This window comes from Hippocampus bargibanti, linkage group LG16 (assembly GCF_051943395.1).
Source record: "Hippocampus bargibanti isolate YZ-2025 linkage group LG16, ASM5194339v1, whole genome shotgun sequence".
Lineage (NCBI taxonomy): Eukaryota > Metazoa > Chordata > Actinopteri > Syngnathiformes > Syngnathidae > Hippocampus > Hippocampus bargibanti.
In genome coordinates, this window is record NC_142749.1 from 2484067 (window position 1) to 2509645 (window position 25579).

Consider the following 25579-nt stretch of genomic DNA (forward strand, 5'->3'; position numbering starts at 1 on the left):
TTATGGTATATAATTGCATATTGGGTCAAAATTAGCCCAGAGGCAGGGAGTTTGACAGGTATTGAGTTGACAGACGAGAGATATATTGTATATATGGCGATGAAGGACACTCACTTCAGCAAGACGTTGTCGGGAGCCCCGCGTGTCGTTGTTGCTGCCACTGGGAAGGGGTGCACTGATCTCAAAAGCCAGTTCACTGGTGGGCATTGGTTTGGTACTGGTAACACTGGTACAGACAGAGTCATGTACAACAAAGGACTGGCTTTCTGGACTTGTATATGGAGAATTCGGAGTGGCTATACTTTTCAGGAGAGGAATGACCTTTTTATGAAGCGGATCTGAAGGAATCAAGTCCGTTTCTGGTGGTTTCCCAGATCGAGAAGTTGTGGCCTTAGCACTGTCGGGCGGTCTGGTTGTCATGCTGGTTAACTCAAGTGCCTGCTGTTCTTTCGACAGGTTCGAAGAAGAGGGAATACATTGGGAGGTGAGAGTCACGCTGCTGTTTTGTGATGCTGAACTTACACGTTCAGCTCCTTCTTCAAAGGAAGTCTGGAAATGTGGGCCTGATGATGCCTTGCTGTCAGAAACATATTGTTGCAGAAGGGGCATTGGTGTCAGGGAATCACCAGACCAAGGCTGGGACTGTACGGAGACTTGCTGTGCTGACTCAGCAAGAACCAGGGCCAGCACGCGAGTGGCATTTTTAGGAGGGGGGGAACGGGGGTGAGGAGTGCCAGTAAGAGCTGGAGTGCTGAGGGAATGTGCAGCGAAGTCTTTTGAACCTGGAACACTTCCTCCTTGCAAGGAAACAAGTGATGTTTGGAAAAAAAAAAACAATAAATTAGCTGTAGAACAGAGTGCGGACAGGCAAGCAAGTGTAAATGTAAAATGACATTGGGAGCACTTCAGTCTGATGCTCCATTACAAATATAAATATATATCAATGATACACTGTACATGTAAACCATGACATAGAAACGTGAATAATAATTATTTTCCTTACCTTGTTTTTCGAGGCGCCCGTGTGCCACTTCTCGCTTTAGCTCTTCATAAGCAGGACTGTCAAGCATTGCCAACTTGGAGTGGAGCTCCATTTGCCAAGCTTCACTTAGAGACGGCTCAACTTTCACAGAAAGAGGAAAGTCTTTGGGTGCAATGGCAGGAGATGTAGCTTGCGCTTCTTCCCCGGTAGTCTTGTCAGGCATCTCCAAAGAAAATTGCGCTGAAGTGGCAGATGCAGTAGTTTTGACACTTCTAATAGGTGACACAGCTTGTGTGGGCTTGTCAGCATAACAGTAAGAAGTGGCGAGTTTCTGGTTTTCCACTTTCTCTCCTGCATCCAGGTTAAAGTCTGAGGACAACAAGGATGAGGTCAAGTTGTCAAGGATAGAGGAAGATATGAGGTCAGATGCATTGCTCTTTCCCATGGGGCTCACAGGGCTCTTCTTTACAGTGGAGACTTCTACTCCAGTATGAGAATCAACCAGAGGAAATGTGTAGGCTGCGTCAGGGAGGCTGCACTGGAAAGACATTGGGTCAAAGTCCAAGGAAGCCATGCCGATGTCTGGCGGGCTGAGGTCCACGTCTTCCCCGGCTGAGCGGGGAGGGGAGATGAGAGCAGGTACACATATGGGCCCGTCATCTCCCTCGCTGTCCTCTGTGGCACCAAGGGTGTCGTACGAATTGCAGTGCTGTCGACCGTCCAACAACTCGCTGTTGAAGGAGGCTGAAATGGCGTCACTGCTTGATCGCGGCCGCCGTGGACGATACACTTTGGACTCCCCTGGTGAAATAACCAAGACAAGATTCATGTGAGTGCATGACTTCACCCAATGTTCTTGAACTGACTGAATCAATATTTGAACAGCTACCATCTAACGGTTAGATGTTAGCTGTAGATTGGTTAGATTCTAACCAATTTAAAAGTCGAAATACAGTAAAGTCTCGTTATATCGATATCCAAGGGAGTCCAAAAAAATATCGATATAACCGGGACTATCGATATATCCGACCCTGTTTGCATGTAATTTTCTCCGTGCGTGCATAGAAATAGTATCGATATAACCGGGACTATCGATATATCCGATATCGATATAACGAGACTTTACTGTATATTAAGCATGCAAAAGCCATGCAGAAAAGTATAAAAGACGTCCAAGATGGCGCCCGAGTAGGCAGCCGTCAACAAGTGCTCTCATGAGCCTTGCTTTTGTTGTTGTTTTTGTCTAGTTTTTGTGTTTTTTGTCACTTAGTGTCATGCGTCGTGTGGAACGGATATGGATTGTTTTTCAGCATTTTTGGCCACGACATTCATCAAGGAGGAGACTGTGCTGAGCGTGTGCACCTTTTTGGCAGCATGAATATCCCAGTACTGTTTTTGAATGGGAGGAATGTCGGTTCCATTTGATTGTCATCGCTGGACAGCTCCGGGGCCATTGTGCTTTTTTGATTTTTTTTTATGCTTTCCTCTTTCATCTAGGACTGCTTCATGTAACAAAGAGGGTACAGAAAGTGCTTTAGAATAAATGACTTTGTTTGTAATATTATCTTTGTGTTGTCATATTATTAGTTATTTCATTTTTTTTGTTCTTAACTCAAGATGGTGCCGCAAGAGTGGCTGCCTCTCCAGCAGCCGTATTTTGTTTTTCTACTTCTTTCATCTTCCTTTCATAACTTTGCTGCTGCGAAATGTAAATTTCGCCACTGCGAGACTAATGGATGGAGAAATTTAATTTAACAGCAGCAAAGTTATGAAAGGAAGAGGAAAGGAAAGAAAGAAGTACAAAAAATTAAATACAGGAGCTGCTGGAAAGGCAGCCACTCTCGCGGCGAGAAAAAAAAAAAAAACCTAAATAAATAATATGACAACACAAAGACACAGTCATTGATTCTTCATCACTTTCTGCACCCTCTGTTGTATGAAGCAGTTCTAGATGAAAGAGAGGATCAAAGCGTCCTTTTCAGCAGTGGATCAGGGATGTCATGGTGGAATGTGCCCGTCTACTGCAAGCTAAATGTTGAAAGCAAACACGCAGCCGTAGCATCCATTGACGAAAAAAATAAAGGTAAATCCAAATCCAAAATACACCCACACAGAAATCCATAAACTACCATCTATTTCGAGTTGAAGCGAGGATGACAGTGTCATGAAAAAAGTATGATGTCATTACCTTCAACATTATGCAGTGAACTCAGTGACTCTTCACTTTTAGCAGATCTTAATGTTGTCGTATCACCTCGACCTCCTAAAAAAGTTGCAGTATGAAAAGATATGGAAGTATGGAAGCCAGTTTGATATTGCCTTTCGCACAATGTCAGAATGAGAGTATAAAAAGACACACCCGCAAGCGCCATGGCCTTGAGTTCATTGGGCTCACTCGGGTTGCGTTGCAGCTTACGCTTAGACATAGAGGAAGACTTGCCCAGGTTGAAGAAAGAACGCCAACTACCCACGGGCGACTTCTTTGATTTTACAGGTGGCCTCTTCCTGAGATTAATTTAAAAAAAAATCATGAAAATGTTAAATTATGTGTGACATAATATTTACGCAATCTCACAATATCCAAGCGAGGGTAAAGAGTCAAATTTCTAAGGTCTGCCTGTGGAAGAATCAAAATCCAGCATGCAAGATATTGACAATCTAGTATGTTGAGTCAGCACTTTTCTGGCACTTTTATTTTCACACATGTTGGTCTTAAAAAATAGGTAAAGCAAATAGAGGAGCAAATTCAAAAATTAAGCAAAGGCAAGACAAACCTCTCTGTGGGAAACTCTATAACGGTGTGAAACTTGCCCTGCAGGGCAGCTGGACCTTCGCCAACCTCAATGTATTTGCTATCCTCAGTGACAGGAGAGTTGATCTGAGCCTGAGTTCTGGCCTGAGCCTCCTCCAAACTTAGAAGTTTCGTAGAGGGTGAAGAAACCAGCAGGGACTTTGGCCGCGACAGTGTGTTATGACCTGTGGATGAGATGTGGACAACCATTATTATTGTCTCAGTAGTGGCACGAGTGAGTAGTGGCGTGAATACATGCGAAACAATTTTGATGGTTATACCTGCTCCCTCGCGAATAAGTGAGCTAAGTTTGGTGCTGAAGAGAACATCCACGTGATTGAGGATGAATTCAACCACAACAGACTGGATTCGAACTTCCATGAAAGCTGCCGTGCCACTGAAGCATGCTGATTCAATTTGCTTTGATCTGGCAAAGCAAACAAAAAGTCGGCTGCAGTCAGTGTACCAAAGTTCAATAGAATAGGCCTTATTTTCCTCAACTATAAACCTCACCGAATTATAAGGCGCACCTTTAATGAATGACATACTTGAAACAATTTTACACATATATGGCGCACAACGGATTATAAAACGCACTTTCAATGAATGATATATTTTTTTAACTTTTCCATACATAAGATGTACTGCATTATAAGGCGAACCTTTAATGATGACATACTTTAAAACCTTTTCCACATATAAAGAGCACTTGATTATAAAACACACCTTCAATGAATGACACATTTTTAAACTTTTCCACATATAAGGTGCACTGTATTAATAAGGCACACCTTCAACGGATGACGTATTGTAAAACATTTCCCATATACGTATATAACGCACTGGATTATAAAGCGCCTTATCGTGCGGAAAATATGGTACTTAATTTGTGCCAGATTAAACTTTGTTAAAATAACATAATTTCATTACTTTTGATATGGGGTAAGTGGTCACATCTGACTGCTTTGCAAATCATGAAATGAAATCCACCCTCTACTAATTTGGTATCTTACCTCAGCAGGTTGGGGGCCCAAACAATGGCCAGGTTCTTACTGTGCATGTTGGTGATGTAGCTGAATGCTGCCAGATGGGAAAGGTGTCTCATAAGAAACTCCAGAGTTCTAGGTAAGCAAATAACATTAATTCATTTCAGAATCAGAATCATCTTTCATCATCATGTTGCTTCATTGATGAATCATCAATCATCATGTAGAACACACAAGGAATTTGTTTCCTGTAGAACACGCTGCACGAGTATCATCATAAAAAAAATGCAAAGAGGCACTACAGTTCCATTTGCGCTACTGTTCATGGCGTGTGTAATGATATGAGCAAATTGTATTTGCATGTTCTACTAGTGATGCCTGGCTTTAGATCAAAGGAGCATGCGCGCTGCTGCAAGTCAGTCTGATGAGAGCCTACGAGAGCCACACATGTTAATTGCCTTCTCCCTCCAACCAACACAGCCATCCTAATAAAGAACCTCAACTCTATCCAGAAGTTGTATCATTTACCGAACCCGCTTACACAAAGCAACACATGGTGTCAGAATTGGTCTGGAAGACAAGAGGACGATAAAAGGACTTGGAACGGAAGATTCCATGGAGGAAAGACATTGAGCACAACCCACGGCAGGAAACGGCAGAAATGGAAGCTTTACGTCCACCCACAGCTCTGCAGCTAACAGGTAACGTGGCTGAAAATTGGAAGCGATTTAAGCAACGTTTTGAACTGTATTTGTCTGCAATTGGAGCTGATGAAAGCCATTCAAAGATGAAAGCATCCATGTTTTTGCACATTGTGGGAGAGGAAGCTCTAGAGGTCTACAATAACTTCACATTTGATGCTGAGGATGACAAGATGAAGCTTTCAAAAATAATGGAAACGTTTGAAGCTTATTGCATTCAGAAACGCAATGTGACGTTTGAAAGGCACAGATTCTTCACATGTGTACAGACAGTTGGAGAAACTATTGTCCAATATGCAAATGAGCTGAGAAACAGATCAAAGACATGTGAGTTCGGTGGATTAACACAATCACTGATCAAAGACAGAATAGTGTGTGGCATTACAGACAATAAACTGAGAGAAATGCTACTCAGAGAATCAGATCTGGACCTGGAAAAAGCCTTAGCACTGTGTAGAGCCGCTGAGACTGTTAAGTCACAGGCTAAAGAGTTGCTAAATGATGCTAGCTGCAACGTGGATGCAGTGGAAAGAAATGCACACAGATTCAACAAAAACAAGACTGCTGAGATCAAAGCAAGAGTGAGACAACCCAACAAAAACAGGATATTCAAACAAAAATGTTGTACTCGTTGTGGTACGCAACATCCCCCAAAGCAATGTCCAGCATATGGGAAAATATGTAAAAACTGCGACAAAGCAAATCACTATTCTCGTTGCTGCAGGAACCAAGAAATCAAAGTCAAGGTAGATGCAGTAGATGATCATTATGATGTGGAGGAACTTTATGTGAACGCTGTAAAAGATGAAAGAGAAGAAAGAGATTGGATCACTACGCTGAAAGTGAACAACATTCATCTAAAATTCAAATTGGATACTGGAGCCAATGTGAATGTCATGACAGAGGAACACGGAACCTACCTGAACTACACACCGGTGACCAAGTACGGTACAAAGACAAAACAGACACATGGTCACAGAAAGGAACTGTTTTGCGTCAGGTCTAAACAAGGTCATACAACATTCAGACAGAGGAAGGTGCTGTTTTAAGAAGAAACCGCCGAGATCTTCTCAAAGAACCAACCATAGCAGTCAACGAACATAGACTCTAACAGAGACTGTTGGAACACCTCTAAATCCAGGACATGCTATCCGAAAATCCTCAAGGAAAGTGAAACCACCTGAGAGACTGATTGAAACCATTTAACAAGTAATCATGGTGAAAAAAAATGATGTGAACGTTTCATGTGAATGTTTCATTTATTGTTGCAAAATTTAGAAAGACTTTATTCAAGTTTAAGTTTGCTAATTACTGACATAATTAAATTCATTACATTTGTTAAAAGTAAAGAATTCAATTAAGAAAGGGAGATGTAATGATATGAGCAAATCATATTTGCATGTTCTACTAGTGATGCCTGGCTTTAGATCAAAGGAGCATGCGCGCTGCTGCAAGTCAGTCTGATGAGAGCCTACGAGAGCCACACATGTCAATTGCCTTCTCCCTCCAACCAACACAGCCGTCCTAATAAAAGAACCTCAACTCTATCCAGAAGTTGTATCATTTACCGAACCCGCTTACACAAAGCAACACAGCGTGCGGGAAGAAGCTTTTTAAATGTCTGCTGGATTTGGTGCGCATGGATCGGTTGCACCTGCCTGAGGGGAGTAGCTGGAAAAGGTGGTGGGCAGGGTGCGGACACTGTAATAATTCATAGACCAAGCGGCTTTGAAATGTCCTACTTTCTCTGTATGAATCATATTTCTAAGTGAATGTCGCATCACGTTTCAGCAACCATTTAATACATCACATTAGGCAGGAGTATGATAGAAATGAAACTAATGGTATTCGATACTGCTATATAAGCTTTACAAAGGGCCATCCCGAGGTTATATGAAAGTTTCATATCTATGTTTTATCCATTCAGAAGACATGTTCAATGATCTGTGAAATGTGAAAAGTGTCCTCACTTTGTTAGATACTGTAACTGTCAGCTGGTATTGGTTATTTAGATTTGCTTATGAGTTTGGCAAGACACGGCTGTTCAAACGCACTCCTTACGTTTGCCACAAGGTGGCAGCGTGCCTCAATTCTGACCTGTAATGTGGAGGAGGAAGTTGCTGGATGACGTCATGGATTTTAATAAGTCGCTCTTCATCTGTTGCAGCTGATACAGCCTCCTGCAGAGTAAACACACACACGCGAACACACACACGCACACGCGCACACGCACACACACACACACACACACACACACACACACACACACACACACACACACACACACACACACACACACACACACACACACACACACACACACACACACGCACACACACCAATGAGTCAGTGTGACTTGTCATCATCCAGTCAGCCATCAGTCCCATATACCATAACAATCAGTTCATTTTGGTTTTGACTCATAAAATGGTAAGAAACAAAGTGAGGAGAGGGGTGTAGTAGTAATTTCAGTGTGTACTTTGTGTTGTCTGCGTTAAATGAGTAAGAGTAATTTCTTTATGGAGTGGTAACATACAATCTCGACCTTTCATGAAACCCACAGAAACTGGAACCACCGTGGGGAATCTAAATAACTTACGGAGAATTTTTCATAGAGCTGATAGGTGAGCAGGGGGTTGGGCAGTTCTCTGAAGTAGAGCTTGCACAATGAGCCAACGCAATGGATGTCCTGTACGTAAACATCTTTCGTCAGGTCAGGGATTTGCTCTGAGTCGAACTCGTGCCTAATGAGAGACAAAAATCACAAAGACAAAGGTAAAAAAATAAATACAAAAAATAACATAACAATACTTCATTTTCACTAATATCAGGAAGGACACCTGTAATGTGTGGGTAAAAATGTCCCTGGGTCAAAATGTATTTATCTTCCCTTAAAACTATACTTTTTTTCCCCTCTTGCTCTTATAAAGCATATAACATGTTTTCTGTCAAAAATAGAACTTGGCCAATGAAAAACTAATAGGACCAATAAGCAGTTCCTTGTTTGGATGCATTTTGGATCCACTGTCTAATGAAACGCAGAAAATTAAAAATAACGTGTGATAATGTGCATACTTAACAGAAGCATGCACGAAAATGCGCACAAATATAACATTTTGTCTCTCAAAATTGTCTTCATTTAACTTTCATTTTATAGTGTATCGATGAGAAGGTTTCTTCAGCCGTCATCTGTACAAATGTGAAGGTTTCGGACGTTTCGCCTCCTATCCAAGAGGCTTCGTCAGCGAATTTTATAGTGTACTGATTAAGAACACTTCAAGTCAAATTCACAATTATCTTACACACAACTCTTTCGAATGCTCATATTGCTTGTGAGTCTTTAAAAGGTCCAGGACACATTTCAAATTTTTGAAACGTTCCTGATCGTAAAACAATTTTCATTACCTCTTTTTTTGCAATTCAACAATGCAACAGGAATTAATTCACAAAGGAGATTTGAATAAAGCCAATACCAAGTCTTTCTATCAATTACTCCAATTGTGCAACTTAACGTTTAACACTGCTGCATCAGCGAGCAGTTCTTTACAAGGGTTTCTTGTGTTCATGCCCAGGACTTCCAGTTTTAAGGACTAATGCAGCTTGCGTTATTCAGTTCCTATTGTTGTCTGCAATGGTGAACACAGGCTTGTACTACGGAAGACCCTTTGCCACCTGTTTAAACCCCTTCAAGCGAAAGGAGAGTGGTTCATTATTGCACTGCAGTCTATGACTATTTTCAAACACTCCAAATTTTCACCATGCAGAACAAGGGAAAAGAGCTTTCCCATTGTGGTAAGATTTTGAAAATGATGGTTGTGCGAACGGCAAGCACACTGAAAATTATGATGATGAGTAAAAGAGTTCTCTGTCTCTGGCTTGCTAACGCTTATGTTAGCCCTGTCGAAAACCTTGGCGTTGCACTCAAGTCAAAATCAGCCAAGGAAAATATGAATGGACTATGGCAGGGGTCGGGAACCTATGGCTCTTTTGATGATTGCATATGGCTCGCCGATAAAACTATATACATATTCTCGTTTTTTTCGCCGTTGATTTCCCGTTGGGGCTGCAGTTGGCGGAAAGCGCAATTTTGATTGGATGACATTGGCCGTCAGTCGAAACAGGTAAACGCCCCTTTAAACGAGCCCCACGAGTGCACTTCAGCTTGAATTCACCGAAGGATTCATTAGCCTTTGAGGAGAGAAAATGTTCGGATTCGAATTTGCAATGAAACAACACCATCGATGAAACAGTCGAATGTCAGTGACATTTTAACAAGCCTCGTGTTAACGTTAGCATCAACATACTGCTGCGAGAAGTAGATTGCAGATATCAAGTGTGGAAGCTTATGAGCCGTGCGCAGGCTAGCTAGCAGTAACTCCGCCTCCGGACCGGCAAGTTGAATTTCATTCTGATCGTTTGCCTGGATTTTTACTCATCATGAGGAACGGAAAAACATTCATGTTAACGGTGAGTACTATCACAAAGTTAGTTTAAATAATCCATTCTGATATTTTGTTGAAAAGTGACCGCGCGTGTGTGCGCGCGCGCGCCCGTGTGTGTGTGTGTGTGTGCGCACGCCCGTGTGTGGGCGCGTGCACGCCCGTGTGTGGGAGCGTGCGCGCCCGTGTGGCGCGCGTGTGGCTCTCGCTAAAGGACATTTCTAAATATTTTACTTTTATGGCTCTCTTAGTCAAAAAGGTTCCCGACCCCTGGACTATGGCAATAATGGGTCAGCGAAAAGGATAAAATTCTCCAAAGATATACAGTATTAGTTCACTACACTTGTATCAACATTAAATGAAGGTTAATCTAACTATCAACAATACTTCAATGTAAAGTTTTCTTCAGCTGTCATCTGTACTTCTTTGAAGGTGTCGGACGTTTCACTTCTTATCCAAGATGCTTCTTCAGCAAACTAGTCTTGCTGGTAGTTTCGGCCCTATATATATTCCTACTGTCCAGTCGAATGATCCAAATTGAACCTCACACCACCATGTCTGTTTCGTGAAAGATTTTGCTGTTTTATGAAAATAGCTCCTGAGAGGGGAGTAAAAGAAGCTATTTTCATAAAGCAGCAAAATCCTTCAATCGGAGGTACATATGCACCTAAAAGCTAGCAACCACTCATTTGACGACAATGAGGAAGAAGTGAAACGTCCGACACCTTTAATGAAGTACAGATGACGGCTGAAGAAACCTTTTCATCGATGGACCACTCCTGTACGACTGAGATTCTTACACAGACGTAACAACGATACTGTATTGGGCTCCCATCCAGGCATCGAACGGAAAAGCATTTACAATTATTGGTGGAAGTGTAACTTTACGTGAATGACAATGTACAGACGGTCCCCACCTTGCGAACAAGATACGTTCCGAGCGGTCGTTCGTCAGGTGAATTTGCTCGTAAGTTGCTTCAGTGCTATATTTTGGAATATGGAATGTATGTTTAAGTCAAACACTGAACGGGGAAGTATAAAATACCATCTGTGTCTAACAGTCGTAAAATAAATTCATACCTACTGTAGTACGACGACATATATTCTTGGGTCTTCAGTAAGCCATTACTGCATAAAATTCCCTTTTGTTTTGAATCCTCCGCATCCTCCTGGTGCGTCGACTGGTAAGAGGAAATTCCTCCCCGCCCACATACTTCACGCAGCCAATCGTAAGCGACCTCGGCGGATCGAGGCCTGAACTCGTTGGCAATTGTTTAGCATAGTGCTGATTGTCAGCCTGTGTTTCCGTCGCGTAAACATTCAGCTCTTGAAACCTCCAATGTGTCTGTGTACGTGTGTGTTCATGAAGCACAGTACGCAGCCAGTCGCAGGCGAGCTCGGCCGGAAAAAGGCGCGCAATATAAAATCTAACTTCCAGCATCTCTGTCCAAACATTTTTCACCATACAGAAGCCGCAAAAATGTTTGTATGTACCGTAACGTCGTAAATCGAATGTTCGTAAGTTGGGGAACGTCTGTACACAAAAACTGTACAGTGATACCACGGTTTACAAACCCCTTGGCTTACGAACTTTTCGGTTTACGAACGTTAAATTTATGAAAATGTTACCTTGGCACATGAACTATTTTTGGGGATACACATGGAGCGCCACAATGAGTGATGTGCCGTTCGGCGGCCATTCTCCTAATGGCAGCCAACTTTTTTTGGTCCTCTATTCCTCGCCCCCAGTCTTCGGCTAAAGCCACGTCATTGGTCATGAACGCAGCAGTGCGGGGGTGGGATCACAGACAGAGAGAGTGAGGACTCTTCCTTTCGGCTTTCCCCTCAGGGGTCGCCACAGCGAATCAATGTCCTCCATCTATCCCGGTTTTATGCATCCTCTTCTCTCACACCAGCTACCTTCATGTCCTCTTTGACCACATCCATAAACCTCCTCTTCGGTCTTCCTCTCGGTCACCTGCTTGGCAGTTCAAGGCTCAGCATCCTTCTCCCGATATCGTCGGTCTCTCTCCTCTGGACATGTCCAAACCATCTCAGTCTGGCCTCTCTGACTTTCTCCCCAAAGCCTCTAATATGAGTTGTCCCTCTCTTTTTTTTTTTTGAAGTCCAAGATGGCGCCCGAGTAGGCAGCCTCAGCAAGTGCTCTCATGAGCCTTGCTTTTTTTTGGTTGTTTTTGTCTTGTTTTGTGTTTTCTTTTGTCACTTTGTGTTGTTGTGCATCGTGTGGAACGGATACAGATTGTTTTTCATCATTTTTGACCACGACATTCATCAAGGAGGAGACTGTGCTGAGCGGTTGTGCCTTTTTGGCAGCATGAATATGCCAGTACTGTTTTTGAATGGGAGGAATGTCGGAGCCATTCGACTGCCATCGCTGGACACCAAAGTGGCCATTGTGCTTTTTTGCGCCTGTAATGGGCAGCATCTTCACAGCCCCGCTTTGTTTAGCGGGAAGGTCAGTGCTGTTGGACAGTCTGCGGCTATATGGATGCATGGCTTGGGGAACCCGCGATAAGAAGAAAGGAGCGTCAGCGCAGAGCGCCGATGCGTATGTGGAACTGTCGCGGCTTGGAATTGAAGCAGATTTATGTGGAACAGGAGATGTGAGACAATCTCTTTTCGTCAATGGATGCTGCAGCTGTTTGTTTGCTTTAAACATTTAGCTTGTAGTCGACGTGCACATTCCACCATGATGTCCCCGATCCACTGGTGGAAAGACGCTTTGATCCTCTCCTCTTTCATCTAGAACTGCTTCATGTCATCACAAAGAGGGTACAGCAAGTCCTGAAGAATGAATGTCTCTCTGTGTCTTTGTTTTGTCATATTGTCTCTATGCTGTCATATTATTTGTTATTTAGTTTTTTTTTTTTGTTCTTTTGACTTCAAGACGGCGCCGCGAGAGTGGCTGCCTTTCCAACAGCACATGTATTTTGTTTTTCTACTTTCATTCCTTTCATCACTTTGCTGCTGTGAAATGTAAATTTCTCCACTGTGAGACTAATAAAGGCATATCCAATCCAATCCAATCCAATCATGTACTCATTCCTGATCCTATCCAACCTGGTCACTCCCAAAGAAAACCTCAACATCTTCAGCTCTGCTACCTCCAGCTTCAGTGGCACTGTCTCCAGTCCAAACATCATGGCTGGTCTCACCACTGTTTTATACACTTTTCCTTTCATCCTAGTTGAAACCCTTGTATCACACATCACACCAGACATTTTTCTCCAGCCGCTCCAGCCTGCTTCTTCACCTCTTTTCCACACTCTCCATTGCTCTGGACAGTTGACCCCAAGTACTTATCCTCCACCTTCTTTATCTCTTCCCCCTGTAGCATCACTCTTGCACTTGGATCCCTCTCATTCAAACACATATATTCCGTCTTGCTGCGACTGATCTTCATTCCTCTCCTTTCCAGGGCATATCTCCACATCTCTAGACGTTTTCCAAAAAAGAAAATGGCAGCCAACTTTTTTTTGTCCTTTATTCCTCGCCCCCCCGTCTTAAAGCCACACGTGATTGGTCAAGAAAGCAGTAGTGGGGGTGGGGGATTACATAAACGACAGAGACAGAGTGAGAAAATGGATAGAAAACAGTGACATTTTGACTCGTTTCAACTTTGATAGTTCAAAGGCAAAGTGTAGACTGCAAGGTTAATATATCCCATTAATCAGGCTCCACAAATAACCCGCACAAGCCATCTGTACACTTGATGCAAAAAGCTATCAACCAAGCTAAACAAAACACAATTGATGAGGACCTAGGTAAAATTATCGCAGAGAAAGCACGTACAAGGGATAATTCCTCAAGATGGTGAAAGAAGAAGGCTACGTTCCTCATCAAGTGTTTAATGCTGATGAAACCGGCCACTCAATTGCATCAAGCCATCAACGACCATCAAAAAGGTAAATATAATGACTTTATTGTACTTTGTTGGGGTAATTCGCTATATGAACATCTTTAAACATCGCTTTCTAATCTTTGTTTACGTTTGGGACTTCCTGATACGTCATATCCTGCCTTCCTTTACATGATGTCGCATCTCCATTACGTCACATCCTATCGCGTCACACCCTGTGCGCCATATAAATGCTCTCACCTTCCATCTATCGCTCTCTCTCTCCATGCTTCCTCCTTAGCCGACACCGCGATGTCTCCGCTGTCCTCAAGGTTAAACCAACTTTCTGTTCAACACCTGGCTTCTTGATGATTTAACCATCCTCTGCCATCAACGCCCGTAGAAGCAATTAACCAGGGACGAACGATCAAAATAAACCAATGAACTTTATTTCTTTAATTCTAATACCATAGCACATTTGTTATACATAAAATAATAATAATAATATTTTGTGTAGTTTTAAGGCTTAGAAAATTAGAAAGTAGAAAATTATGTTTTATGGGGACCTGGGAATGGATTATTCTCATTTTAATGGTTTCCTATTGGTAATTATTTTTTGGGATACACACTTTGTCTGGGAACCAATTAAGTTCGTAAGCCAAGGTATCACTGTATTTGTTTTTCTAAAGGTAGTGTGTGGAATGTAATTACATCGAGTGGTAACAGAACTGAGCTTGAAGCGTGTGCTTCAACTGTGACAGAGTAAGAGCATGACATTTGTTACATATGTTTTAATCACCATGTTGAGGAACTTTATTTGTGAAGTTTGTCTCCTCCGGGTTATCCATACCAGAAAGACAGTGGGGAAACATGACAGTCTACTATCGTGGAGACACCCCCTATGTAATATACAGTAAAGTCTCGTTATATCGATAGTACTGCTTATTGCGATACTATTTCTATGAACGCAAGGAGAAAATTTACATGCCGCAGGATCGAATATATCGATAGTTCAGTTATATCAATATTTTTTCCGACTCCCGAGAATATCGATATAACGAGACTTCTCGGGAGTCGGAAAAAATATCGATATGACCGGACTATCGATATATCCGATCCTGCGGCATGTAAATTTTCTCCTTGCGTTCATAGAAATAGTATCGTAATAAGCAGTACTATTGATATAACCGATAACGATATAACGAGACTTTATTGTAATTAAATTAAATCATATTTTAAGCAGATTCTTTACTTACAGACAGTGTTGGTGTTCAAATACCTGACATGTTTCGGCGTCTACTTCCGCCTTCGTCAGAGTGTTACGGATGTTGTTGTGATGCGCCATTTTCAGCTGGTGTTGCTATGAGGGCGTGACCTACCTGTCAGATCTGACAGGCAAGTCACACCCCCCACTGTCCGTCCGTCCCTCCAGGATACTGCTCCAGGTTGTAGAGAGCATGTAAGCTCCCTCATCCCTGTTGATGGTCCTTGGTCCTCGCTTCCGGATTTCAATGGCCTCCCTGATCCAGCGCTGATGTTTGTTTTCTTCGGTGCGGATGACTCTGGCCTTCTCCCAGTCCATGATATGATTTTCTCTTTTGCTGTGGTCTGTGATGGCTGATTTATGGTGTTCCTGTTGTGCTAGTTCTTTTGTTGCTCTTGTTTTACTCACTCATTCTTGTGCTCTTTTTTTTCTTGTATTGAAACTCCTTCCTGGCCTCCGCGATGTATGATTTATTGCACGACTTGCATGGGACTTCGTATATTGAGTTGCATTTATTCTCCGGGTGTATTTTGTCCTTTGGGTGTACCCAGATCTGTCGGAGAGTTGTGTGTGTGTGGTTTGACCGGCGTGTTTATGTTGTGTTTCCTAAGTGCAACAAACTTAAAGCACTACTCAAACCCCTATTAAACGAAAACAAAGAGTCGTACAACCACCTGGTACCCACAGCAAACATCATCCCCAGGATTTACGGCATGCCAAAAATACACAAACCAGATACACCTCTCCGCCCCATAGTAGACAGCATTGGATCAGTCACGTACAACCTCTCAAAAGCACTATGAGAAATAATAAAACCATTACTGGGACACACAGACCAACACTGTGAGAACTCAAAGCAACTCGCTACAGAACTCGCCATCATAAAAGTACAGAAAGACGAAAAGTTCATATCACATGATGTTGTCTCACTTTTCACCAAAACAACCACCAAAGCCATTCAGATAGTACAGGACAGACTAAAAGCAGACAGGACACTCAAAAAACGCACAAATCTAACAGCACATGACATAACCCAGCTACTTCAGTTCATTGCCACATTGACATATTTCCAATTCAGAAACACCATATACAGACAAAAAGAAGGGTTCGCCATGGGGGACCCACTCTCTGCCATCACATGTGGGTTCTTCATGGAGGACCTGGAACAGAAAGCGCTTTCAACAGCCCCGGAAACATACAAACCAACACTATGGAACCGTTATGTGGACGACATTCTGGAAAAAAATCAAAACAGGACATACACAACAGCTTACGGAACACCTCAACTCCATAGACACCACAGGCAGTATCAAGTTAACCCATGAAGAGGAAATAAACCAATCCATCGCCTTCTTGGACTTGAACATACACCACACGGACAACGGGGACATAAAAATAAAAGTACAAAGGAAACCCACACATACCGACCAATATCTCCTTTGGACATCTGAACACCCCACTATTAATACGTTGTCAGTGGTCAGAACATTACATGAACGCACCACAATGATCACGGACCCGGAGGAGGACAGAACACAGGAGGAAAAACATACAACACACACTACAAAAATGCAAATATCCTCAGTGGGCAATAACTAAAGGGGCAGAGCAGGTCAAAAACAAAAACAACACAAGACAGGCGAGAAAGAAAAAGCAAACAAACAAACAAGAGCACAGAGCAATGGTAACATTGCCATACATGAGAGGGATCACAGAACGCATACAAAGAGCACTGAGGAAACACAACATAAACACACCGGTCAAACCACACACAACTCTCTGACAGATCTTGGTACGTCCAAAGGACAAAATACACCCGGAAAATAAATGCAACTCAATATATGAAATCCCATGCAAGTCGTGCAATAAATCATACATCGGGGAGACAGGAAGGAGTTTCAATACAAGGGAAAAAAGAGCACAAGAATGAGTGTGAGAAGGAGACAGCAACAATACAAACAAGAGCAACAAAAGAACAAGCACAACAGGAACACCATAAATCAGCCTTCACAGACCACAGCAAAAGAGAAAATCATATCATGGACTGGGAGAAGGCCAGAGTCATCCGCACCGAAGAAAACAAACATCAGCGCTGGATCAGGGAGGCCATTGAAATCCGGAAGCGAGGACCAAGGACCATCAACAGGGATGAGGGAGCTTACATGCTCTCTACAACCTGGAGCAGTATCCTGGAGGGACGGACGGACAGCGGGGGGCGTGACTTGCCTGTCAGATCTGACAGGTAGGTCACGCCCTCATAGCAACAGCAGCTGAAAATGGCTCATCACAACAACATCCGTGACACTCTGACGAAGGCGGAAGTAGACGCCGAAACATGTCAGGTATTTGAACACCAACACTGTCTGTAAGTAAAGAATCTGCTTTAAATTAGATATCAAGTAGACAGGATGAACTTAGTACAATAAAATAAATCAACATCGGAGACAAAAAATGACAACAAATTTTAATACACAATCCCTCACCCAGCCCAGTAAGCATTTATAGTCTTTATATTTACCAGTTTATTTTACTTTTTCCGACTTGCATTGACCTATGATTAAAGATAAAGTATCTTAAAATAAAATAACCTAAATTCAGCCTTTTTCCCTTGGTTCATATTTCAAATATTAAAAAAAAATCTCACACATTTGTATTAAAAAAATAACTTTCAAATAAAACTGTGGCCTTGCATGTTCTAGGCACAAAGCAAATTCTTCCAGGAGGAAAGATGACTTGGAATCCATAGTTTCAGCTTTCTGCTGCTAGAATACAGTAAACAGGAAACCACACTAATGCTCTTTGGATGATATGCAACGTGACAGTCCTACTGGCCAAAAAGCAGCCAACCCCCACTGGAAATTGGACCCCGCTAAGTGATCCATGCCACAACACACACATGCACATTCCAATCATGGAATATATATATATATATTTACATGTCAGCAGAGCAGAGACACCACAGTATTGCATGAATAACAGCTCCCAAACGTGTGACTTCATAATATATATAAACAGGATAGATAGGGGTCCTACCGCAATTTCTGGATATTGGAAGCTATGCCAGAGAGGCGGTAGATGCCATCCACCACACCGTGCTTCTCGATGAATTCGGTGCAGCTCTTGAGGACCTGAGGAACTGCGCAGAGTAAAAAAAACATACACATTTACACATTCTGTCAATATTTGTCTAGTGTTCGTTTAGTGCTACAAGTTCAATAATGGTGCATGTTTTGTTGAGTGTTTAAAATTAATTTGGGAAACTTTTGATAAAGAGGCTGTAGGCTTGGGGTCTCCAACATCGGTCCTCAATGGTCCATGTCCTGCCTGTTTTCCAACTTTCCAAGGAGCAACACACCTGATTCAAATAATTTGTTCAAATGTTGCTTCAGAGCTGGTTGACAAGCTGTTCATCTGAATCGGGTGTGTTGCAGCCAGGAAAGCTAGAAAACAAGCAGGATAATAGCCCCCCAAGCCCGGTGTTGGGCATGCCTGCTGTAGGCCGTATGATTCACTTGCTTTTTTTAATAGTGTATTTGCTTCTGGAATTATGTAGGAAAAGTGCTTTCACATCCCAATGTGAACCCATTTGATTTTGGTATTTAGTTTTTATGTTCCAATACTGCAAGTTAGGTAAAAAATAATGTATTGTTATTAAAAAAGGCTCCCAGCCTTTCACAGCTGAAATAGTCAGGGATGACACTTGCTCCTCAGAAAAATTCCCTACACAGCAAGACAGATGGGTCGAGGTGGGGGAGTAAATATTTTTAGGGGAACTAAGTGATATTTGGGCAGCCGGATAGGCAAGTGGTTAGCACATTGACTTCACAGTGCAGAGACAATTCCAGCTCTGACCTCCCTGTGTGGGGTTTGAATGCGCTCCCCGTGCTTGCACGGGTTTTCTCTGGATCCTCCAGTTACTTCCCACATTCCAAAAACAAGTGTGGTAGGCTGATTGAACCCTCCAAATTATCCCCAGGTGTGAGTGTGAGCATGCATGGTTGTTCATCGCTCTGTGCCCTGCGATTAGCTGGCAATCTCTGGGGTGATTGTGATTTTTTGCCCTGTAATGGGCAACATCTTCACAGCTCCGCTTTGTTCAGCGGAAAGGTCGGTGCTGTTGGACAGTATGCGGCTGGATTGATTCAATGGTTGAGGAGCCCGCGATAATAAGAAAGGAGCGTCAGCGCAGAGCGCCAATGCGTAGAATTGTCGCGGCTTGGAATTGAAGCGGATTTACGTGGGACAGAAGATGTGAGACAATCACTTTTCGTCAATGGATGCTACAGCTGCGTGTTTGCTTTCAACATTACTAGTAGTAGATGTGCACATTCCACCATGACGTCCCTGATCCTATGGTGAAAAGGACGCTTTGATCCTCTCCTCTTTCTTCTAGAACTGCTTCATTTCACAAAGAGGGTACAGCAAGTGCTGAAGAATGAATGACTCTCTGTGTCTCTGTGTTGTCATGTTTGTTATTTAGCCTTTTTGTTGTTCTGACTTCAAGATGGCGCCGTGAGAGTGGCTGCCTTTCCAGCAGCTCCTGTATTTCGTTTTTCTACTTCTTTCTTTCCTTTCCTCTTATAGCTTTGCTGCTGTGAAATGTAAATTTCCCCAATGCGAGATAGCTGGTATAAGCTCCAGCAACCCTAGTGACGACAAAGTGGTCCAGAAAAACGAATGAATGAACATGAATGAATGAATGAATGAATGAATGAATGAATGACATTTGACAGAACAGAGAACAATGGGAATGGACAAACACACTCATTTCATGAGGAATGTTTTTTTTTTTCAAGATCATCAAGTCAGACCCAGATTTACATTAAACACATATTTTCTTTTGTATTTAGCATGTCTTGTGCTTAGTATTTGTCACAACTTAGAAGGCTAACATGGCGTCTGTTTAGTTAGAGATGAAGTATCAATAGCTACGGCAAACTGCTTTTTGACCACATGACTTTGTGGTATGCAGCAGGAATTGTCGTCATGACCTAAAATGTATTTTATGCAGTGATAAAGTAGCAAATGAGTATGGGCGAAATCATTGCAGCAGTACAAAATCACGTTGGATTCAACTAAACATTGTCTGCCAGAGCTGATACGAGCCACTTAATTAACTAAAAAAAGACATAGTAATAATAACATTAATTATATACGGTATATTTTCTCGCCCGTGACATAGTTTTCCTTCCTAGTCAAAGTACCTGGAAGTTGACCAATAACTAACAGACTAACAGTATCCGTTCCTTGCGGTACTGACATGTAATCAAAGTTCAAGTGCATTTCTTGTAAAAGATGATCAGGGTACGTAATGTTAATATAAAACCAAATGTTTTTTGTTACAATTCAATAAAAAGTGAGAGCTAAAAAAAATTATTCAAAGAGGCAATCACTTGTATCATGGTACGATGTCTTGCGAGCTTGAGTCTTTCCTAACATCAGGCTCTTCAAGAAAATGTATGCACACACTTTATCATGCCTAACACATTAAAACCAACAATATATTTTTGAAATGCACTCTCACCGTCATGTCCAGAATTGAGGAGGTGCTCCCCCAGGTCGCAACCAAACACCCTCTCCCGGAGGATGCCCCGCTGCTTCAGCTTCTGCTTGGTGGGCCTGGACTTCATGAAGGAGCGCAAGAAGGTGATCAACTTGCCATGCTTCTTAGACACTGAGGACAGAGAGTAGCAAGATATATGAGAATCCCTAAATAGAGTGAAGATACTCCATTTTCACTCGTATGCTGTGAAATCCTTCACAAGCAGCTTAGTTCTCGTTTGCTTCATTTGGGCATGATTCTAATGCAACTCCTTCACGTAAATGGCCACCATAAAGTAACTTTAATCGGGTATTGGACTATTATAACTTCCGAACGGAACTACGAAAATCACTACGAAAACATAAAAGGACCAAATGCCCCATGATCACATCCCCAAAGTAAAATGGTATTCACTTTTAGTCAGAGCTAAAAGTCGTTTCTAATATAATTTTACATTTAAAACGCAGTTGTAAATCTTTTGACATGTGGCAGTCTGGTGCAGGGTGGGGATCCAGATGATAGCTAAGGAAATTTGAGCCTGCCGCCCTGGCCTAGCATTTGAATATAAAGCAGATAAAATCCAGACAAGTTAGAGCTCAACAGCAGTTGTATACAGCCTAAGGACCACTGGCAGGTTTAAAGGACAACCGACGTCTCCGGACAAGTTGTGTCCATAATTTGTAAAATGGCTTCAAATGACTTCTACTGAGCATATTTTACAAAGATTCCACCGCATATAGCTATATTTTACATTATAAGACTCATGCTGAATATTCCGTAAGTCTTGTTTTTGAATTGGTGACGAGTCCGTACGTGACGTCACTGAAGGAACGCCCCTGACCAAAAAAAAGGACACATTGTCGCAGTCCTTCCATCACGTCAATGCTTGTTTGGTCTGAAAACCTAGTGTTGCACCAGAAAGAGCCAGAAGAGGGCGTCCAAGCTCCATTTAAGGAATTTATCAGCCTGTGGAAACGGGCTGATTCATTGCTCACAGGAGGTCGGTGACCATTTTCTGCCTCTTTTTGGGTGAGACATTTCCCCCCAATGTTGCCTCAAAATGGCACGGAATAAATTCTTTATTCGATTGCAAACATGTATGCTTCCTCCTCTTCAGAACGATTTGAATCATATTCATAACTGGCTGTGTAACAAGAAAGCATATTCTCTGAATCTGAAGCCATTGTTTTGATTCTCCAGCAATGCAAGATGTGTTGGTGTGATGTCAAGAACTGGGGGCGGGACTTTCTGAAAATGCCCAATTCGCAGCTCAATTTTTTTGCAGATTTTGGACACTTTAAGTCATTTTTATTGGTGTTTTGCTTTTCAATAAAAATATCATACTGCATGTTTTGGGTATTTTAGATGCTATAAAACGTTTTTCTGATGTCAGTTAGGAAACAAAAAAGTGACGTCGGTTGTCCTTTAAGTTGCAGCTTGTGCGTGACAAAAATTTTCCCCACTGAGGCTTGGCTATGGGGTATGTGTGTGTGTGTGTGTGTGTGTGTGTGTGTGTGTGTGTGTGTGTGTGTGTGTGTGTGTGTGCGTGTGCATGTATGCGTGCGCGTGTGTGTGTGTTAAGCATCACAGCAGAAAACAATTATCCACGTAATGGCAAATGTTCATTCTTTTCCAGCTTCAACCCAAAAGCCACAGCCCTGTCAATGTAATCAGAGAGACTTTTCAAGGGAAACATTTGGGCAGGAAAATTCCAGCTCCATAGAAACTCATCATCATTCAGAGCAACTCCACAGAGACAAAGAAAAGACTGGAGCCTGGGTTATCTGATACAACTACTAGGTGCCACCTTGCCCTGAATACAAAAATCAACATAATCGTTTTACATTGGCTAAGTCTATTCACTGGTCGAAACCCCCTCTGGATTCAACAGTTGTACACACCCAGTTACTATCGGTGCTCAAGCGGGAAAGAAAACAGCTGTCCTTGGAAAGGTTTGTGTAGCAAATTTCTGACTATCAATTCACCAAAAAGGAAAATATTCTGTCGTAATAATGTATGATTCTGCAAACATTCATGAAGACAGTCCACACTAGCTTTGTTTTTCAGTGCAAATGTCTAATTTGTTCTGATCAATGACAATCACTCGTGATCAAAGTCAAGAAAAGGTACAGGCACAGAAAAAAAGGCGCCTCCCAGGGTTATACACATACTTTTTTTCTTTCCCAAAAACATAACTAGCAATTGTATCGGAATACATTACATAATATTAACATTTCCTTCCTGCAAATAGCAAAAGCAATGTGACAACAGCACAGTTGGAATATGATGACTGACTTTTCATTTTAAATTTTTGGGAGGCCATTTTCGTGTGATCACATCGTGCGGTTCCGTTTTGTACTCCTCTGGCTTGTTAATGATTTTCTGCATACGGTATACCTTTCGATACAATGTATACTGGAATCTGTTCTGTCAGCTTTTCAAATTTGATGATTTTCCTGCAGTATTTCAATGTTTAGCGCACGCAGGGTGGGATAAAACACATTTGACAGCCTTAAATGTGTAGAAAGTTGGACATTTGCTGTATATCAACTCATAATAATAATAATAATAATAATAATAATAATAATAATAATAATTATAATCTTCTTCTTTTCCTTTCGGCTTTTCCCCTCAGGGGGTCGCCACAGCGAATCAATGTCCTCCATTTATCCCGGTTTTGTGCATTCTCTTCTCTCACACCAGCTACCTTCATGTCCTCTTTGACCACATCCATAAACCTCCTCTTCGGTCTTCCTCTCGGTCTCCTGCCTGGCAGTTCAAGGCTTAGCATCCTTCTCCCGATATAGTCACTCTCTCCCCTCTGGACATGTCCAAACCATCTCAATCTGGCCTCTCTGACTTTCTCTGCAAAGCCTCTAATATGAGTTGTCCCTCTCATGTACTAATTCCTGATCCTATCCAACCTGGTCACTCCCAAAGAAAACCTCAACATCTTCAGCTCTGCTACCTCCAGCTCTGCTTCCGGTCTTTTCTACAGTGGCACTGTCTCCAGTCCAAACATCATGGCTGGTCTCACCACTGTTTTATACACTTTTCCTTTCATCCTAGCAGAAACCCTTCTATCACATATGACATTTTTCTCCAGCCTGCCTGGACACGCTTAATAATAAATAATAATAATCATCATCATCATCATAATTTTAATTTGCATAACTGAGGAACGAAGAAGTTACGTAAAATGCATGCGCTGTGAAAGCAAGTAACACAGTATTGGTAGAATTTGGTTGTCTCAAGATGAACGGGGTGGGGAGCACAGCAGAGCATTGGGGCCTGCTTTTTGCACCCTTTGAAATGTGATGATTTCCCAAAATCTCAAGATATTTAGAACATTAAAATACTGTTTGCTCCTTGACATTAGTAAATGGTCACATACCTAATACTGAATAGCAGTCGTGAGTATCACTGACCTTATTTGACAAGTGTCCAATAACAACCCTTCCAATGTTTCAAAGGGTCAATGACAACAAATGGGGGCTCAACAGAAATTTTGGTCATTATTTCCTGTTGGTATTTATGCATTAAACAGAGCGATTCATCTCATTGTGACCGGTTACTACATTAGTTAGGAACTTTGTGGTGGAAAATGATGAACCGTTATGTAAAGGTAAAATATTGTAAACGATTAGATTACATTGTGCAACTCTAAACGTCATGCGTAACTATGCATTTGTTTGTAGTTGAAAGAAACGAGCAGTAATGACATTTTAGGACACACAGTAAATAAAAAGAAGGTATTTGTCACATTTCATTTCGAACACAATTTATTAGAACATTCTAAGGTTCTAATCGGCCACTTATTTCGCCAAAAAACTAGTTAATTACAACGACCCAGTCGTCTGAAATGCACATTTAACAACTATGATAACTTATTATGATATGCTCATATAATTCAAGTATAACTTCTTACCTTACTTCGACACAACAGTATTAAACTAGCGCCGCTACTCTCTCTCACCGAATAAAGTCCAACCCAACGCTCGTCTTTTTCTTCTACGGGCGTAAAAGTGAACTCAAGTGTACCAATCCTGAATTCAGAAACGAGATGTAAATGTTGAAAAAAAAAACTGTCGAAAAGATAAACGGAGAGCAGCGGTGTCCTATTTGCTCTGTAAACGAATATCTTCACATTTGTACGCGTGCTACTACGTGCGCGCGCCTGCGCCGAGGAATGAGATTACGTGCTAACTCGTGCTGCCTTCAAGGACTCCAACAAAAATGGAACATGTGAAACCAGTCCTTGGGGATAAACCATTGTGGAAAAAAAAAACGTTTTTAATTGAACAATGCCAACCAGGGTAAAGGTATCACGATCGCATGTGTCCACCTTGTTGTTTTCACCGACTACCTCATTATGGTAATGGTTGGCAGTGTGGGTTGGACCACAGTACTGAGTTGTATTTAACTGAGTAAAAATAATGTATGGTCAATGAGTTTGATGTTCAGAGCCTCAAAAATAATGTGTTAAAAACCAAGTAAAAATGACGCGTGCTTGCAATCGAACCTCCTTGTAGATAGTTGACTTTGGCCTTTTTTTGCAGGAGGTTATTGAATGTAGTGGTACTCCAATGTTAATACTGTACAGTGTGGCGGACACTAGGACCAGGCATCTCAACCAGCAGGTGCACGGGAGGGGGCGGGTGTATGTAACATATATTTCACTGCATTTGCTGTTTGAGTTAGATCCACTTGTTAGCAGTTGGAATAAAGACATACTCCAGTCGATCGTTTGTTCTCCTTCCTCAACTGATACACTGGTGACCCCGACGTTGGAAATGTTCATGGCTGCAGACGAAGAGATGTCTTCTACGGCCATGTCGCCACGACCGGCGCCTCAGCTCGCAGCTGCCGCCTACACCACGAAGCTGCCCGAGTTCTGGAATAGTGACCCGGCCGGCTTCGTGGTTCCAACATGTGGAAGCGCTTTTCCACCTACGAGGCATCACGACAGATGAGCCGAAATTATCTGGTCGTGGCGTCTCTCAACGAACAGACTA

General features: G+C 42.2%; 1 protein-coding gene across 4 annotated transcripts in view; it reads right to left on the reverse strand.

Annotated features, from left to right (window-relative positions):
• Nucleotides 1-25579, reverse strand: part of arhgap32b (Rho GTPase activating protein 32b) — a 162847-nt gene that overhangs the window by 9488 nt on the left and 127780 nt on the right. For 3 of the 4 annotated variants that reach the window (XM_089016424.1, XM_089016422.1, XM_089016421.1), the window contains 11 exons: nucleotides 20547-20696; nucleotides 18056-18158; nucleotides 8060-8204; nucleotides 7558-7640; nucleotides 4787-4894; nucleotides 4055-4200; nucleotides 3757-3958; nucleotides 3342-3487; nucleotides 3171-3245; nucleotides 1004-1783; nucleotides 115-797 (listed from right to left, as the gene is read on the reverse strand). In XM_089016424.1, coding sequence (XP_088872550.1) covers nucleotides 115-797; nucleotides 1004-1783; nucleotides 3171-3245; nucleotides 3342-3487; nucleotides 3757-3958; nucleotides 4055-4200; nucleotides 4787-4894; nucleotides 7558-7640; nucleotides 8060-8204; nucleotides 18056-18158; nucleotides 20547-20696 — 2621 coding nt within the window. Of the gene's footprint in view, nucleotides 1-114; nucleotides 798-1003; nucleotides 1784-3170; nucleotides 3246-3341; nucleotides 3488-3756; nucleotides 3959-4054; nucleotides 4201-4786; nucleotides 4895-7557; nucleotides 7641-8059; nucleotides 8205-10816; nucleotides 10883-18055; nucleotides 18159-20546; nucleotides 20697-24492; nucleotides 24736-25579 lie in introns of those variants that run through there. The other variant, XM_089016423.1, reaches the window with a different exon arrangement.